This window comes from Lissotriton vulgaris, chromosome 8 (genome assembly GCF_964263255.1).
Source record: "Lissotriton vulgaris chromosome 8, aLisVul1.2, whole genome shotgun sequence".
Taxonomy (NCBI): domain Eukaryota; kingdom Metazoa; phylum Chordata; class Amphibia; order Caudata; family Salamandridae; genus Lissotriton; species Lissotriton vulgaris.
Genome location: NC_141696.1, coordinates 815,629,989 through 815,649,078, shown reverse-complemented (window position 1 = coordinate 815,649,078; position 19,090 = coordinate 815,629,989). Strand labels below are relative to the sequence as shown.

The window sequence follows — 19,090 nt, the reverse complement described above, 5'->3', positions numbered from 1 at the left end:
AATTCACTGCAGCAAAAGCATATATATTGTTGTACACAGTGGACAACCCATTTTATTCATTTTTATGGTGCGTAGTTGTATAAAAAGGCAGTTGAAAAACACTGATAAAAACTGACTTCCAAAAATGAAGGAACCACTGGATAAGCATATTCAAACAATTCACAATAATTAATCACAAAAATTAGGTAGCCCTAATAATCGCTCATAACTCGATCAAGCAGATGAGGAGAATATACCATGAAAGTTCTATATAGAAACACACAGAAAATAAAAATCTTAATTTAAATCAAATATCACAACCTATTTTAAGTATTCCATTTGCCAAGACCGCTAGATGTTACCAAAATTATATGTATATTATACTTACTTATGGGAGCATTCAATCAGCTCTCTCAATGTATTGGTCTGCTATTGTGTCTTTAACATTTTTGTTCCTCCCAATGCAGCAAACAGCATGGGGCAGTGGGTCAGCCCACTTCAGTCTGTGGCTAACTTCTCCGTGAATTATGGCATTCTACCCTTTCACAAGGAGCGCATCTAAACACAAAGTAGTTCCCTTCAGTATCAGAGACTACTTTGGCAATAGTAGGCTTTTTGACACCAAAAAATAGTTTTGCTTTGAGCCACCTGCAGCTTCGACAACAATATTTTACAAAAATGGTGATAAAAAGAAGCAAGCATTGACAAAAGCCAAAAAAGGTTTGTCAGTCCACATCAGACCAGTTGGCTTTGGCAATGCTCAATAAACATGCATTGTCTCTGTAGATTTCGAAATCAGATGATCAACTTTCTTTTGCATTGTAACAATATGCTAAAAATGCACCCTTTGAATTAATTCGCACTTGAGGTGGGAAATACTAATTTGAAAATAATTACATTAGATGCTTTTCCGTAGAAATTAAGACAATATTTAAACTTCAGAGGTAGAATATTCCTATCACTGTCTCAAATCCTTCCATAGCACCCTTTACCATCCATCCTCCTATCCCTTTTTGCTGACAATAAAAAATGTTTTGAAAGGTTATGAGAACGTTTGAATTTTAAAACACTCAACAGAGCTTCAAGCTAATTGTATTTCTTTCATTTTAAGCAACCTACTGCATTAAAGGCTTGATACCTTTTTCATTAAAAGGAGTATGCCAAGCTAGTAGATAGTTGTTCGGTTTCAGCTGAGAACATCCTTCAATGGTTGCTGGATCAGGTCGTCGCCCTTGGAGTTTTTCAACTGCATCAACGTACTGTTTCACCAATTCACGATAGAGATCTTCCAAACACCAGCATTCTGTGAAGGAAGTAAAACACCTTTTTTTAAATTGAACAGCACAATAATGGGTCTTACTGGCTATCTGTTAACAGTGTACTAATTGTAGAATGATGACTAGTTAGTTGCAGAAGATAGAATTTTGAAGGGTCTCAACAGTTAAAGTAAATAAAATGGAAGTTTTGTTTCTGACATTCCACTTTACTGTGGAAAATTATGCTACTGGGCCACAATCTATCAAGCTTGGAGCATGTTGTGTTGTAATGTGGCATTACTATGATCTGCAGAACAATAATGTCATTGGCCATGCTTGAGCAAATAATGCTGCCTTAGATAACCGCACTAAGGGTCTCATTACGATGTTGGTCAGAAAACCTCCAACCGACAGTCAGATTCCCCTAGATCGTGTCGGAACCCATCCGCCGGACTTGGTCAGAAACAATTCAGACCGACCGATTACAATGCTCGCGGCCAGAAAGAGAATTCCAAATTGGTTCCGACCGGCATTCAGGGATCATTCGGAGCCAATTTTACAGCTCAACGGACAGTGTTTCCGACAGACTGATTACAATCTTGAATTCCAACAACCTTTCTGACTCGGTCTATCCGACACAAAAAGGTTGTCAGAAACTGACTTTGGGTGCCCCTAGCAGGCCCCCCTACCTCCTGAGTCCTCTGGTTTGAGGTCGAGAGGGTACCCAAGGGACCCCCCCATAGAGTCATGCATAGTGTGACAGGCACCATGGGGTGTCCGTGACAGGGTACAAGGTTTTCTGCAGACACCCATTTTCCCCATTAGAGCCTGTGTTGTCGGTCGAAACACAGTCCCCCTTTGTAGTTAATGGGAGTCCTTCCGAATGGTGTTTGGAAGCATCATAATCGGTTGGGTGGAATTGTCGACCACAAGTTGGTTGGAACCGAATCCGATAAGGAGTCGGCGGTTTAGTTTCCGACCGACATTATAAAGATGTCCTAAGTAATGTCCTATAGTGCAAAGGTGAGCCAGTCGTGTCATGCGTGAGAAGTCGCCTTGAGTGCACATTTCTAGAAGCAACTGTCAGTCATGTAAAGGGCTCCTAGTTTTATGGTATTTATTTTTTTAACATCTACATCTGTATTTATTCATATTTATATTTAGGCCATCTTATCGGTACTTATTCATTTTGTTTTTTCATAAAGAAATGAAATTGCAATTTGCATGTTTCCACATTTATTTAAATAATAATTGTGCTCTCATACTTTGCTGTCTGCCGGGTTTTAGTGTATTACAAAGCCAAAAATAATAAATGAATTACACCCACATTAGCATTTTAGCAAAGTCACATTGAGAGATGCAGTCCAAATTCCTAATGCATTTGATAGATTGAAGCATTTGTTTCTTCATAAAAACATACATAAGAAGATTGCCATTCCAGTACAGGCGGTAAATAGTAAAACCAAAAATCTAAAATAATGCAATAAAATAATTCATATATTAAAAAAAAAGAAAATGCGAAAAAAGCATAATCCCCTAAAATAACCGCCAATGTACATCTAATTGCCCTAACAATGTAAAACCTCCAAACAGCAGCCACTGCCACAGGCAGTTCAGATTAACTGGATATATTCAAGGCTAGTTTCGTAGGATATCTAGGAGTTTGCCTCTGGTTAAGCCTGCTGTGTTAAGAAATTTTGAAACAGCCACAACCACAATCGGGGAGGTTTCACTTTTGCATACCTGTAAGCTTCTCCTCTGGTGGGTAGGCTCAATAGCCTGCACATTGGGAGAAGTCTTGTGGATCTCGGTTTTTTAAAAAGGGGCCAAAAAAACAAGAGATGCTTCTCACTTGTGTGTACATTTCTACAATAGAAACAATATTCATAGCCCTGGTTCATCTTTCTCTAACCAGTAGTAAAGACTGCTACAGGGAGCCAACAATGCCTAAATTGAAGGTACAGGGAACGATCCAGAACAGGGCTAATAAATTTCAGAAGCTCCTCGTCCTTATACACTCCTTTCAATAAGAGGAAGCCACTTGTTAGGGTTTCTTGTGAGGCTGCAGATGAGTGATCCCGAAACAAGTGGTCTCATCTTCCATCCTCTTTTTAACTAAAGCAGCATTCCCTATCTTAATCAGTTGTGGCTCACTCTAGAATGTGCCCAGACCCAACTCATTCTAACCTTTCTTGAGTGCCCTTAGCAAGTTAATTTCCCCCCCCCCCCCCACCATTGGCGGAGATAACATCCTGCACACCCTCTCTTAAGAGAGACCATTCAACAGTGCCTCAGATTCTGATCCAAAACAATTGGGGTCTCAACACCACCAGTGAGGATATCTCATAAATCCCCAGATCCATGCGCAGCAGAACAAGAGGTTTGCCCTTCCCTAGGCTCACCAGACTTCTATCAAAAGTATTCTCTGCTACACTTAGTGGACTGATGTTGGAAACCCCACACAATTCTGCCCTATAAATGGCTGCCCAACTTGCTTGGGTCTCTTAGATTTTCACTCCTGGACATGCAGGGGGCCATGAGGCCTTTTTGGCCAACTTGAATATAGCTCCTGCCCGTTGTGGGTACCAGGATCCAGACTCATCTAACCTAATACCCAGGCAGTCAAACTCCTAGATACTTTTAAGTATGTCTGCCTCCACCTTGATGGCCCCACTTGACTTTCCCTTCTTAATATAAGTCATATATTTGGTCCTAGAGGTATTTAATTCAAGACCGAAATCGCTGTAAAACTGATTGAAGCTGTTGATCAGCCTTTGTAGACCCCTCATGGTTTTGGACAACAACAACGTGTCGTCCTCAAAGAGGAGGGCTGATATTTTTTCTCCTACCAGAGAATGGGAGCCATTCACACAATTAGTTAAGTACGAAATGCAATTGTAACTAAAAAGGAGGAAAAGGGTGGATGCAAATATGCAGCCCTACCTAACACCTTGATTGACTGGAAATGCCTCTGATAACTCTCCTTTTGCTCTGCATCTTACCTTGGTGAAGTTCCCTTCGTGCAGTAGTCTAATCAAATTTAAGAGGTCGAGCTGGGTCCCCATCTCCAAGAGCACCTCCCATAATTTCCCTCAAGGGACCAGGTCGCTTTCAGCACGCAAATCAATAAATGCCACATAGAGGTCACCCCTATCCAGGTCGACTGCCTTCCACCTAACCAAGAGGAACCAGAAGAGCTGGTCAACTGCGATGACCCTATGCCTTAATCCGGCCTGCAGCCCTGTTAGGATCTGCTTTTACTCGCACCAGCCCAGTAAGTGGTCAAGGACCTGTTTACAGTAAAGTTTTGGGAGGGTATCCACTAAGCTGATTGGGTGGTAGTTGGATGGCACACCAGGGTCCCTCTTTTTTAAAATATGTATGATCTCCACCCCTTTCCAAGAAGGGGGTATTGCTCCTTCCGCTGCAATGGCCAGATTGAGGTATTGTACCCAAACCCTGGGGTCAGATTTGAAAACATCAGCTGGGATTTTATTAAGTCCCGGGGCTTTCCCCTACTTGAGCGAAGCAACGAACACTAATTTCCCTGAAGGGAAAAACGTATCATAGGATGTAATTGGATCTTTGCACTGGAAGCATTCTAGGACCTGTGCGATCCCTGAGGTACAGAGTTGGGCGCATAGAGACTCCTGAAGTGCGCTACCCATTCGCAGAGTAGGATGGATAAATCTACAGGGTCTCCTGACCTTTCCTCACTTCTACTGACTATGGTCAGGAAGTCAGCTGACACATCTTCTTCCCATGCTACTTTTGCTGCTTTTACACATTCCTGGTAATTCGCCCTATAGACCCTTAAGAATTGAGTATCCCCCTTTTTTATTGCCTGCAAGAGGAGTGCCGTTGCCACTTTACACTGATCATTGAACCATTCCTGTGGGCGCTTCGGACGTCCCCAGAGCTCTCTGAGATATGCAGCATTTAGGGAAATCTCATACAATTTGTTAACTTCCCATGCTCTAAATCTGCACAGCTAGTGACATGGAATTTAAAAATGAATGCATGGCAAATCGAATACATACAATTTTCTGTATTTTTCCACTTTGAAAAATAAATACAAGAAACACACCAATTTCTGTCTGTATTGATTTGTAAAAATCAGTTAAAACGGAAAACTGGGAGCCTTAATTATGTAATATGAGTAATTTTGCAGAAATTGCACATTTTACTTATGGGAAAATCATTAAGTTTTTCTTTTGTCTAATGTTTACACTTATTTTCATTTGATGATGGGTTTCCACACAAAACCAGGAAGTGGTAGTTCAGTTGCTTTGATTTCACTTGGAATCACAGGGGACTTTGCTGATCCTGTCAGGTTATGCACACTTAGTATAACAATTAACTGATCTCTGGTGCTGTAAATCCACTCAGCACTCTGCTTGCTTGCAACAACTCTTTTGCATGCAAAAGTAAATTGACGTTCTTTGCACTGTTTGGTATCGCAAGGGTCAGAGTGATCTATAGGGCAATCAGTCAGTGCCCAAAGGGATGGTCTGACAAGTATGTATGTGTGGGTCGGTTTTGGGGCTTTTTGTGGGCCTATTTTATGTTGATTTCTCTGACATTAAAACAAACATTGCCTGCAGCAAGCACAAATGCATGCAGTGTCCTCAACCTTGAAAAAGACCCATACCGCGTGTCTTTGCAAGTCAAATTGCCCTAATTTGAAAATGTTGTGCACTTTTTTAGCTATCTGATTCGCTAATGTGGGCCACTTCTATTTTGGTGCCTGGGCCCATTTTCTGTTATAAATCTGGGCCCTAATATAATACTCACAAACATAACAAAAATCAGGAAATTTCAAGAAGTGCCCGTTTGAGCTTAAATAAAATATAACTATATTAAAATAAGGAACGGTAAGCCAGAGTTGATGTTTAGGAGATGTTTGTTACTGAGCCACCTGCAGGCAAACGAAACAGTCTAATATGTGTACTCTCAGTCAGGTTTGTCTCTACTCAGGTGGTTGAAAACTGAGGTTCATATGAAAAATTCAGGCAAGCTATTGCATAATTTTAAACAGGGGTAGATGTGGACTCACGAGCCAATGCAATTGCCAAAGACGGTAGATGATATTTAGGCATACATGTGTTAGGCTCCAGGGTAATGTGACCGGCAAAAAGGTCCTAATTCTTTTTTGCCTGTTTTGTTAACACCTCTTCAGTCTATCCAGGTTAGTCATTTGAGTATTCAAGATCCTCAATTGTATTTCTGGATGATCTATTGTTCAAATGTGTGTGGGCCTCTCCCAAGAAAGAGGGTAATGGATAGAGGGTGGGCAGAATTGGCAGAGTTTCATTCAGTGGAATTCCATTAAAATGTAGAAGAATTCCGCCAAAGGGTGGAGGAGGCACCGTAATGTGCAATGTACATTCCTCAGTGCCCTTACATAAGTATGTAAGGACACCGAAAGGGAAGCACTGCACTGGTGTTTATTTAGGTCCTGGTTTATTTATATTGGGCAACGCGGCAGTTCTAGAATGTTTTATCTCCACTTTGGGCATGTTATGATGTTAAGGACCGCTAAACGTTGTAGTATGCTAGATGCTTGAGGTTGTATGTTTCTGGGGATCTGGCTCTGTCATGTGGCATTTTAAAACAGGCATTGAAATGGGACCATATCAAGCCCCATATTCATGCTCTCAACATTAATGCCAAAAACACTGATTACTTCATGAACAATGAATGTTAAAAAAGGTAAAGTAATGCATGTCAGCTGTTTAGTTCCTGTTTCAATTTTATATCTTTTACTTAATCTTGCATTCCCTAAGAGTGTTAGCTTTTTCCATCATGTAGCGTTTTTGTCTTTTTTATGCATCTTTTGATTCTTGTATAGTATAAACTTGAACAGAGTTGCGCCATTTGTTTATGATGTGCAGTGTTTGACATCTCTAGCGCTGAGGCTGAAGGTAATGTGAGTTTCTCACAGTGCCTGTCAGTGGGTTGGCTTCTCTGCAGAGCACACGGAGCAATTGTTACGTATTCCAGTGACAATTGCAATTCTGTGTGTGGTAAGGGGATACACAGATTTAAAAATACTTGACAAGGCGAAAGGAAATGAAAAAAAGGGCTTACACGTGAGTGAGTACATGTGATTGAGTACCGTGTACGTAGGGGCGGTGAAGTGAAGGAGATGCAAGGAAGTGCATTCAGGAGAGAGTCAAAAAAGGGTGCTAAAGAGGAAAGAGATGAGGTTTAAGATATGGAAATGTACAAGATGTGAAGAGAAAAAGGGCATACGTGTCTAATATAAATTGCCAATAACTAAACACCAATGCTCTTTACACAGGCCTCAACAATATTTAATTCGCAATCTCACAATTTCAGAATTGAAACATTTTCAATATAAATTATTTACAACAAAACCATTTTTGTTACTCATTTATCTTAAACACCTTACAACCATTGTCAAAGCCAATAGTCCTGGCAGGTTTTAGATGTATATCAATTGTTGTGTTATATATCTGGATGCAATAAGAGAAGGCTCAGAGAGAAACCAAAATACCAGTTAGGTGGCACATTATGGGAATCACATCAATTTAGTGTACATTTTTAAGCCACGCCCCTTTTAGAGACCACCACCTTTTTGTCCCACTTAAAGCCCTGTCTGTACATATTTCTATATGACCGATTGTAGCCAATAGCTTTTGGTGCTTCCCTAAGCCTAGTTAAAGCATTTTCTACCAAAGTTGATTCCGCAAACAGTGCAAGACATTGGGCAAGCACACACTTTAAAGGGTCTGGAACTGTCAGGCTGTACAATTTGCACACTACAGTATACAGTAACTGTTGAACATATTACTGCAGTAACATGTGAGGCATATTTTAATGTGTATAAATATGTAAAGACTACGCATTCATATAATTGCTTTAGAAACCTTCTTTAATTTTCACTCAATTATTTCTTAAAATATGCCAATCTTTTTTTCTCAGGGGAGGTACCTCTAAGCCACACATTTGTCCATTAAGCTTGCTCGCTTAGCTTGTTACATAAAAGTCATACCCAACTTTTACGCTCCACCACTTTCATATGTCACCATCCTCCTATTCAGCAGCAGGCTGAAAATGTCAATAAAAGCTGAAAAGGCAATTGATCTGCAATGCCACAATGCCATCTACGCTAAGCAATGTTAAGGATGAAAGACACTTTAACCATTGCTGAGTACAGTTCTTTCAGATTTATAGCTTGCTAGTAGCACAGTCAGCTTTGATAGTGAAAACTGAAACAGTGTCAAATTTGGTACAAAATTCAACAAGATTTATTTGCATTTTGACAGTTGTTTTGGCAGCGTGCTCCATGATGAGGTGGGTGCACAATCAATTGGTAGAATTTATTATATACATCTCAAAATATGGGCTTTGAGATCATCTGAATATTCCAGACACATCTTCATAAAACCTATTTTTCTGATAAGTGATTAGGTAAAAGACAACCGAATAATCAGGCAGTGGAATGAAAAGCTTTAACTTGAACCACAGCTTTAATGTAGTCAAAAAACATATAAATCGTCCATGTTATAGAAATATATTGTGGATTGGAAGTGGAACTACATCCGTCATTAGCTTCCCTGTCACGCATTATTTTAAGTTTTAAGTGCATGCCATACTTGTATGTGGCCAATTATTTTGTGTGCATTTTGTGAAATAGACCAACAGATGCTGGACCCATTTGCAAGAAGGGAAACTCTTCACCACAAAAGCAAAGCTGTTCTACACAAGCTGCCATTTAGGAATACCATAGATTTAGTCATTAAAATGAATGATATTACATTTCCCCATTAACATGCATTGAAGTCAAGTATTAAAAGGGAGAACACTTAACTAATACTTTTTAACTTGAAAAACTGGGGCCCAGATTTACCAAGACTTTGTGTATGTTACTTTTTTAACTCCTACCCAACACAAACAGTACTTGTGGGATTTACAGTCCAATGCAAATCGTAATTTGCATTGGATTGTAACCCAAAGTAACAAAACGCAGCACAATGTACTGCCTTGAGTTACTTTGAATCAAGTGTATATTCCGGGGAGGGTGCATGGGCTTTCCCATGCAATGGTAGACCGCTGTGCTCTCTACCATTCCTATGTGACCCTTAGAGTATATCCAGTCATATCCCTTTCCTATGTATATAGAGATAACTCTAATCACTAGTATATGCAGTAGACCGTTGTGCTCTCTACCATTCCTTTGTGACTCTTAGAGTATATCCATTTGTATCCCTTCCCTATGTATATAGAGATAACTCTAATCACTAGTATATGCAGTTGACCTTTGTACTACCTACCATTCCTATGTGACTCTTAGAGTATATCCATTTGTATCCCTTCCCCATGAATATAGAGATAACTCTAATCACTAGTATATGCAGTTGACCTTTGTACTATCTACCATTCCTATGTGACTCTTAGAGTATATCCATTTGTATCTCCTCCTTGTGTGACTTTACATCTTGTACATTTGCAATTTTTTCTGTTTGTATCCTTTATGTAACGCATGTAATCCTAAGTCCTTATGTTTCTCAACTGGTTCTTATGTAAAGCGCTCTGACACCTTCGGGTAAAGTTCGCGCTATATAAAATCGCATAAATAAAAAATAAAAAATAAATGTGACTTGAGGCAAATACCTATCTGCAAAGAATTGCAGGCAGAGATTTGCACCAAAAGCCTGAGCCTCCCTGTGGCAGACATAACAAGGTGATATGTTAAAATGTATATTTTTTTGTTTTTTCCTCTTGGCATGTGTGCTGCATTCTACAGCACACATACAAAGATAAAATGCCCTAAAGCATAGTTGATTTTTTACAGAAATGAATCCTTCCTGCACAAACTACGCAGTTCACAATGCAAGCACCCTTGCACTATGGCATAAGAGTGCCTGCATGGGCTACCAAAAGTGCGTAGCAACTTTATTAGCTGCACTACGGTGCATGAACTCTTTGTAAATCTGGGCCTAGGCGCAGGGCCGGACTCTGAACAGCAACCAGCCCTGGCAGATTGCTACTCAGCCGGCCCTGGGAACAGGGGAGTGGGGGGAATTTGGGGCTAGCAAGAAACACCCCTCCCGCTTTCATTACATGGGGCCCAAACCAGCTCCCAGTGACAAAACTGGCCCCCACAGGCACAAAACTGGCTCCCACCCATCGCGCCCACCAGGGAAATGCCCATTGCCCGCTACGGCCAGTCCGGCCCTGCCTAGGTGTTTCGCATGCAGACTAGGAGCGTCAGCATGCATAAGCCTTAACAAACTGAAAACCAGAAAAGACAATAAAAATAGTGAAAACATGCAATCAGATTATGGAAAAAAACTATTCATTCACAGAAGAACTCACTGTGTCCTCATTGAAATATTTTTTTTCTTGAAATTAAATGAATAAGGGCTAATTACCAAACACACTATGGAATTGTGAACAATTCCAGAGGTGTAGCTGTGGAACTTCCATGGAGCAGGGCTTCAAAAAAGTACTGTGGGTGGAAAGTGAAAATTAAAGCCTGGTCTCAGCAGAGCTCAAAGATACATTTTAGCATCATTCGTTCTTTTATGACTCACTTCGTCTCAGCATAGGCCCAGACCTAGAGAAATCATTTTATTTTTATTTTTAACCACTTGCTGCCTTTCTAAGTCTGAAATTAATCACAGACCTGGGGCCATGAGACATATGGGTCCTGTGGAAAATGATCCAGTTGCTGTCTCTGTAACAGGCCTGCTTCAAACAGCTGACTATTAGAGAGCCTCAGTTCTACTTCAGACATGCCTGTCTCCCTTCTAGAGGCCCTCTGTCAGCATTATGATGCTCAGAGCTGATCCTTAGACTCACTCCGTCGGCCCTTGAAGAGGATCAGAGACCCCCACATGGCCCCTGGTCACCTGTATCTTGCCCCTAAGACTGTCAGTTCACTCTTGGTGGCCCAAAGCTTTCTATTAGATACTCATGCCATGTTCTCCAGACCTTAGTGTGCACTCTGACACCCAAAACAAGTTTTGTGCTGGAAAGTAAATTAGAAAAAAACTTTTTGTGCTTGTTTGCAATTTTTTTGTGGCGACAACCAAGTGCAAAATGTTTATAAATCTACCCCTATATGTCATTCATGATCACTAAATGACTGTGAACACAATAACACTCCTAAAAATGAAAAAAACACACAACACAATGCAGTTACTATAGAAACACAATGATAGTGTTGTACGCCTTGTGGCAAGTGTGGTAAACAGTGTGTTTATAGGACAACATAAACGTTGGGATGGTGCGAGTCTGATTTTACTGCACCTCCTCAGGAGATGTTGGCATATAGTACTGCTAGTTCACAGTGCAGTATCTGAACCCCTGACCTTACAGGGTAACAAATGTGTGTGCAACCTCAGAACATGGCAACCCAGACTCCCTAAGGAAATCGTGTTATAAGATCTAGAACCTTTTTGTTTAGACTCTCGCGCATACCCAAAGAAGTACACAAGAAATCCTCAGCAAGGCTATATGATATTTATTGTAGCGTTGTGATTCTTGCTAAATAAAATATGTGCACTGCGATTATGAGTAGAATGAAACAGATTAGCGCAATTAGCATTACCAGAACAGTGAAATGAAAAAAACATTTCCACCACTATGGTAAGACAGTCTATAGATATAGGCATTCAAGTACTGGGTATATATGTACTCTTAACAAGCGCTTCCTAAACTAGTCTTTGCCTAGGGTGGGTCATCTTTCAAATCCCTGCCAGGTGGACTAACTCCTAGTTACCTGTGGGTAAGTGTCATCATGCTGTCCATCTTGATGCAGAGCTGGACATCCCTCGTGTTGGTACACAGGAATCATCTGAGTTGGAATTCTGACATGTTGTAACTCTACAGTGTCAGCTGAGTGCTCTGTCTGAACAAGGAAGTAGCTGTGTATTTATAACAATAGAACCCATGTGGCCATGTCACAACCCCTGTTTGGGTCGCAGTTTTTATATTCTAGTTGGATATCGGTGTCACCAACCACAAAAATAACAAATATGACATTTGCGCAGTGAACGTTAGTCCTTGTTCTTTATGTTCAAGGTATTGTGATAGAGTGCCTGTGAAGTTTAAAGGTAAGCAATGCAGTTTCAGAGAATGTTATCCAGCATTGACACACACGCAAATGTATGTCAAAAGTCAAGTGTGTAAAAGAGAAGGCAACTTAAGAAATGTGAACTTGTAAATGGTGCTCTTTATTTTAGGCCTATCCTGACCACGTGACAATAGAAAACACAACACTGTAGAAAATAAGGTTGCGCCCCTTCTGCCAAACCTAGAAGCTTTGTTGTGAATCCAATACCTTTGGGGGTCATCATTCTATTGTACAATGACACTTTGTATATTGCGCTCATAAATGTCCTGGAAACAAAGAAACAGTAGAGGAAACAAAGTAGGTGATGGAGTTATTCTTGTCCTCTGTAGGCAACATACACCCTCTGACTTACAGATGGCATTTTTAAAATAGAAAGATGTTTGTGATCAGGGCAATCCTAACAAACGGTGCACCACAAGTCATCACACATTGTTTTCTTTTGCCACGCTTTCTCATGTTTGTCATCATGGCAAAACCTATGCACATAACATTCATGAACATTTAAATTATACACAACAGGGCACCACTATGTTTCAAGCATCTGGAATTCATCTAAACAGTAGGCCAGTAAGCTTCACCTCTCTGTGCAGCAACTGAACCCCAAAATTGTTTATTACTGTCACCGGTCAGGGCCTATGAGACGGGGGCTAAGAGGGTTTTATTATTTCTGACTGCAGTGGGGAGGTCCATGGAGATTTTTTTCATATCATGACACACCTATGGGATGTTCGGTGTCTCGGAGAAGCACAAGATCTAATGGGTGAAGGGTCCCTAAGGATCATGAGCATCGCAAACTTTAGCAAAAAGAGCACATGCAGGAGAATGTTGGACAAGAGAAAAATGGTAGGTACATCACACCTCCGGACATAGTACTGGACATTCATCAACAAGCAGTGCTCTTGGAATATTGCATTTGATCCTTGAGGAAAATCAAATAGCTGAATAGCAAATTGGTGATCCCGTTTTTATACACAGTCAACCTATTTATTTTAAAATTTCAAAACTAAATGCCAATTACCCTTTTTTCAAAACCAACTTAGGGAACTCCTTCCATCAGAAAATTGTAATCAAATAGTTGCCTTTTTTGATTCACTTTAATTTTTCTCCCCCAGTTTTTGCACTTTAAAATTTTTCTTTCTCAGGAGAAACAAATACCCCCTGAAACTTTTTTAAATTTTTTTTTTCAATAGGCATCCAGCATAAAAAAAAATCCCTCTTCGTAAGGAATATATTTTAACCCCTTGCCCCAATTGTCCTTAAATATTTATTGGGTGTACTCTTTTTCATCCTTCACAATACAAGCATTTTACGTATTTCTCCTCGTGGCTATTCTTCTCTAAAGCTTTGTCTTGCCTTCTCAACCTTCCCCTTTCTGCTGACGACCCGAAAACCAGCTGCCTCTCACATTACTCTAACCTCCAAGAAAAGAGGCCTTTGACTGCATGCAAATGCAAACTCTGATTTGACAATTTACAAAGTGCAAATTTGAATAAGGAGCCACAGTATAAAATCAGCAAATGCTTGCACTGCAACTCCTTTTGAAAAAATTGCACAATCAATAGCAACTGCAAGTCACTTTGTGAATCACAATTCAGACGTACACAAATGCAGATTTGATGAAAAGTGCTAACAACAGAACAAATAGAATTGGGCTGTGTCTGACTTTTTTTTAACAATTCTTTCGTAAATTAAGGTATTTGAAGCTTCAGGAAAGTTGGTAGCAGCACAATGACCACACTCTTTTGTGCCTCAGGGCCCTGGTGGGAAATAGCAATACTCAGAAAATGCACATTTGCTAAACACAGGACAAAAGAGTGAATGAATCCCTCTGGGATTCAAATCAGTTAACACATCACTTCAGAAACTGCTCAAGCCTTTGGCCTAGCTTACTGCTTTTCATTGTCTTTGCCCATCATTCTGTTAGCTTGTGTTGCATGTATGACTAAACATTTTTAGGTCGAGCCTAGCAGCGCGCATGCACTGCTCTGCGAGACATGCTGTATTTGGTCGGGGTGCTTAGGCCATGCCTATCGCTTTTCATTTGTTCTTCTTGTGCATTTCTGAATTCCTTTATTCTTATTGGCAAGACATTGCTCTTTGGTGCCCTTTGGGTGTATTTTCTCTTCGTGGTGAGCACCCATGTTAAATGTCTCCTTACACTTTGTATTTTCTGTTTGTTTGCCACACTCTTTTTTCAGTAAATTGGTCCAATGCTGTGAACACCGGAGCTCTTTGTCTCTTGCCTGCCACACACTTTTCAAAAGTCCCTTGTTCATCTATGTTTCCGCTCCCCGCCACGCACGTTTCAAAAGTCACTCGTTCATTTATGTTTTCGCTCCCCTGCTATGCATGTTTCAAAAGTCCCTCATTTATTTATGTTTTCCATTCTGGTTACAACAGCACAATATCTAGGATCACGCCCCCGTCAGGATCACTTTACTTACTTATTTAAGGACATCTAATGCAGTGATTCACGCAAATGCTGTTGAACGTTCTGGGCAAGCGACATGAGCACATTTTTGAGGTAAGTATATCTACAAACATCTACAATTTATTGAATAATAAGGCACACTAAGGGTTTCACCCATGGTTATTTTACATTTAAGTAACCAAGATAGCTACAAGTGTTCTAATTAACATGGCATACTAAGGACTTCATCCACATTCATTAACCAACCGTAGCCCTTCATGGGTATGCTGCTACAAGCCCTCGAGCTCAGTATTTTCACTAAGGGAGTTTAAGGATGTTCACGTTCTATTGATTAAAATGGCAGGTTGGGCTTCATCTCTTTAGCACATGCACACGCCCTCGGTCCACAGGTTCTGATTGCAGCGGCACAGCATGAGAGACAAGTAAACAAGCTGTGTCTGCTAAACAGGGCCTTGCTCTCACAGGATCACATGCATAATTTCTACCCTTAAGGGCCTTAATGGATTCGTATTGATTGAGCACAGCTGTGCATTAAATCCAATACATTCCACCGGTTTTCAAAGCATAAAAGCAATGCAAAGTAAATCAAGGTGACTGTCCCAGGTATTATAGTACAGATGGCTAAAGTAAACTCTCAGAAATGTTGTTTAAAACGGTATTTGGCCCAAGTTTGTCCAAAAAATGTGGTGTTTGGCTTTAGTTGATACATTTGTTACACGCAGACGCCTCCGGTCCTGGCGCCCCGCGCAGCGAGTAATCAGCATTTTTAAATGTATTGCCTGTGTTGTGATCAATTTTTAAATTTTATTGTGACTTTTTATAGAGGCATCTGCTGTGTTCTGAGCTAGTGTTTTATTTTTTTTTCACATTTTAATCACTGACTATGCGTGGCCATGAACACATTTTTCTGGTCACTGAACCGCTCCGTGGTGGCCTTCTTCTTCCTCGTCCTTCTTCTACTTCATCTACATTGCACCTGGAATAGGTAAGACTCCGTTATCCATGCCATGTGTAGTTGCTTGTGTTCAGTTAAGGAGTGTATTTTTGGAGACTGTGACAGGATGCAGTGTCCTCCTTTAACAGGAGATCTGAAGTCAGACCCCACAATGCAGCACATGTGCATGTTTTTGAAGAGCTACATGCCCTGGACTCCGACTGAAGGGAATTTGAGTCTTTTCTGCTGTTACTTTAACAGAATGCTTTGCTAAAGAGTGATTTGTTTTTGTTATAGAGGTAAAATAGGCACACTTTGACAGCCTCTTGGGCAGCTGTTCAGACAGTGGATGTTATTTACCTGCTTTAATTCTAGTATTTCTGAGAAGAACCGGTTAGCTGTTGTGCTTCCTCTACCGACCCCCTTCCCCTTTCCCCTGGTGTGTTTTTTATCATATCCCTAGTCCCTTGTGTGATCTGGAAATTCGGGTCCCTTCATCACATTCTGCGGGGACCCCATCATCTTGCATTACTTCACTGGCGGTATACTGTGATATATGGGTGCGGTAAGGCTTGACAACGTTACCTTTTTCATTTCTTAATTTTTACTTCCTTTCACCCACAGCTTGTTGTCATTTAGCTCCCCAAGGAGGATTTTGAACTTATACATGCTATACTAGGACACCGCGTGACGTAACATCATATTGTCCCTTCTCCCCAATAACACAGCTAAGGTCTGTGGGTTATTTTGACATCTGTTCTTACTATTCAAAAGTCGGCATATTAAGATTTATAAATCCGATTAATTAAAAAAACAATAATAAGGATATTTTGGGTGCTCGGCATGGCCCATACTGAAAAGTGAGGGGTATGGAGAAGAGCAGAGTGTCGTTAGTTTTAGATTCCTGCCCTTCAATAATAAAATGCTCACTTTCCCAGAATGCCTTGCTCTGGAGCAGCATGACAGCCGTTGGGCAGACCTCAGGAACTGCATGGAAAACTCCTGCCTAGCTGTGCTCTGAGCACTGTGCAATTTGCCTGTAACAAACCCACTCCCGTTTAAGTGCATGGGTGGTAACCTTTATTTATTTGGGGTCTGCAACATAGCGCTTACACTGCCAATATGTAGCTTCAGAGTGCTGAGCGGAAGTTGAAATCGCTTTACGTTCTTAGCTGCCTAAGCAGAAATGACAGCTGTAGCCACATCTGATATACTATACAACTAAAGTTGAAAGGTCACAAAACATGTCTCTGTTTAACTCGAAAAGAACGGGTCACAAATTCACCACCTACCACATGATAACAACTTTAAAAGCTAAGGGCAGAGCTTTCCTAAAAGGCACACATAGTCTGCGCATTCACTGATCATAGAAACTGTGATATAATCGAGTTAAACATATTCTCGACAACTCAGAATTCACTCCCCCTGCTCGGGAGAGTCGCAACCTTACTTACCTCAAGACCAGTTGAGCTAGTCAGGCCATATTATAAATTCCCTTTTCATTAAATAGCACGGAAACCCATCCTTATGTGTATATGGCCATTACCAGTGATGTGAAATAACAGTACATGTTGCAGCACCCAGGATAATGTGTTGCAAGGCTAAGGTCCCAAAGGCAAGACCTAATAGCTGTGCCAGGGCTTGTTTTTAAAGGCACAGTAAGTTATTACCAATGAACAATAGTATTTGATATACTACACCAAATGTATGAGCTAAAACACTTTTGAGATGGCGACTTTTTGATTGGGTGGTGATATATGCTTCATGCATCTAACAGAATTGGAAAAAGGAATGTCTGACCATAAACATGTATTGCACTGAAATCTTATAGATTTCAATGTGCCACTTCTACAAGGCTTTGATGCAGGGGTAGGCCCATCCTGCATACATTATCCCTGATGCAGGTATAATGTAGTGCAGGGGTTTACAAAGTGACACATGCCTAATGCGTCACTTAGTAAATATGGCGCAACGTGGGCAAATTATTTACATTTTTATTATTAAAAAAAAGGGAGGGAGGGTAAAGAACTGGAGCCACTCTTCGACCCCGTGATGACAGTACCAAAACAACAGAAGAGTGGGGACAGAGGTAATAACAAACCGGCAAAGAGAGTCACTCTTTATGTGTTAAAAAAACCCTCACTCACCAACATAGTTGGTGACATGCTTCATTATTAGGTTCCCACCTGAGAGGCCGAATGCCTCTCTGGTGTTCTTCAATGCCTGATTACAGCAGAGCAGGTTTAGTGAAAGAGACAGTGCAGGATGTGAGCCAAGTGCCAAGTTAAAATTGTCTTTACCAATCCAAATGTTTTTAATGGTGGAGTGGTAAAACAAGAGTAAAAAGTGAGATGAATGATAGACCGGATAGATTGACCTGTCACAACACTATATGAAAGAAATGTGGTCTACATGTTTCAGCCTCACAAGTGCTGTTAGCAAGGCTTTCTTCAGGACCTAACGCCATGGTGGTATGCACTCGCTAAGGTGCACTCTAACCTGTGGCAGAAAAAGTGACCACATAACTTACGGTTACTGATACACCTCCAGAATTGCTGAAAACGTAATTACTTAAAATAAAGCACAACATAGAAATGCATTTGCCAATAAACAGTACATCAAATCAACAATTAAACTAAAGGGTGGTGCGAGTGACACTCTTCATGCAGCATTTGTAAACTTGTCTGTGTGTAGTCAAAAATATAGACTACATATCCTGTAGTTACATGTGCTTATTTAGAAGTGCACCTAATTATTTAAAGTTATTGGTAGACAATATTTTCCAGTGCTTATTGATGGATCTTGGTAAAGCATTGGAAGCTACACTGTAAGTAGAGACACAAGTCAGGGGGACTTAACTTGAGTGGTTCCTATTGTCCTCCAGCAGAATGTCCCTATGTTGGTTTCAGGCTTGTTTGTAGCTTTTTTTCAGGATCTTTTCTGGAAAGCCATGATTGCATAATTTAGTTGTCAAGCCTGCTGACTGTGAATGGAAGTCGTCAACCCTACTACAGTTCCTTCGAATCCGGAGATACTGTCCGTAACGGAGCTTGTCACACAGCAGCCTTGGATGGAAACTGGTGAATTCCAGAAGGTTGTTCTTAGCGGTCGGCTTGAAATAAGTCTTGGTAGTGAGACCACCATTCATTTTCAAAATGGTCACATCCAAGAAGACAATTTCCCTTCTGTCAATGGTGGACGTGAATTTCAGGTTTGGGTCACAGGTGTTAATCGGATCACTGAAATAATATCGAGAGACAGAATATCGACCATCAAATAAATCGTTGACAAAATATCGACTGAAAAAATATTGAGTTTCTATCTACAAACAGGTAAGTACAAAAATATTGAGTTAAAAATATCGTTTACAAAAATATAGTATT

The 19,090-nt window shown here is 40.5% G+C and overlaps 1 protein-coding gene across 2 annotated transcripts in view; it reads right to left on the bottom strand.

Moving 5' to 3' along the window:
- ADPRHL1 (ADP-ribosylhydrolase like 1) overlaps window positions 1-19,090 on the bottom strand; it is a 555,702-nt gene that overhangs the window by 392,793 nt on the left and 143,819 nt on the right. For both annotated transcript variants that reach the window (XM_086934704.1, XM_086934705.1), the window contains exon 2: window positions 1,118-1,282. In XM_086934704.1, coding sequence (XP_086790830.1) covers window positions 1,118-1,282 — 165 coding nt within the window. The remainder of the gene's footprint in view (window positions 1-1,117; window positions 1,283-19,090) is intronic.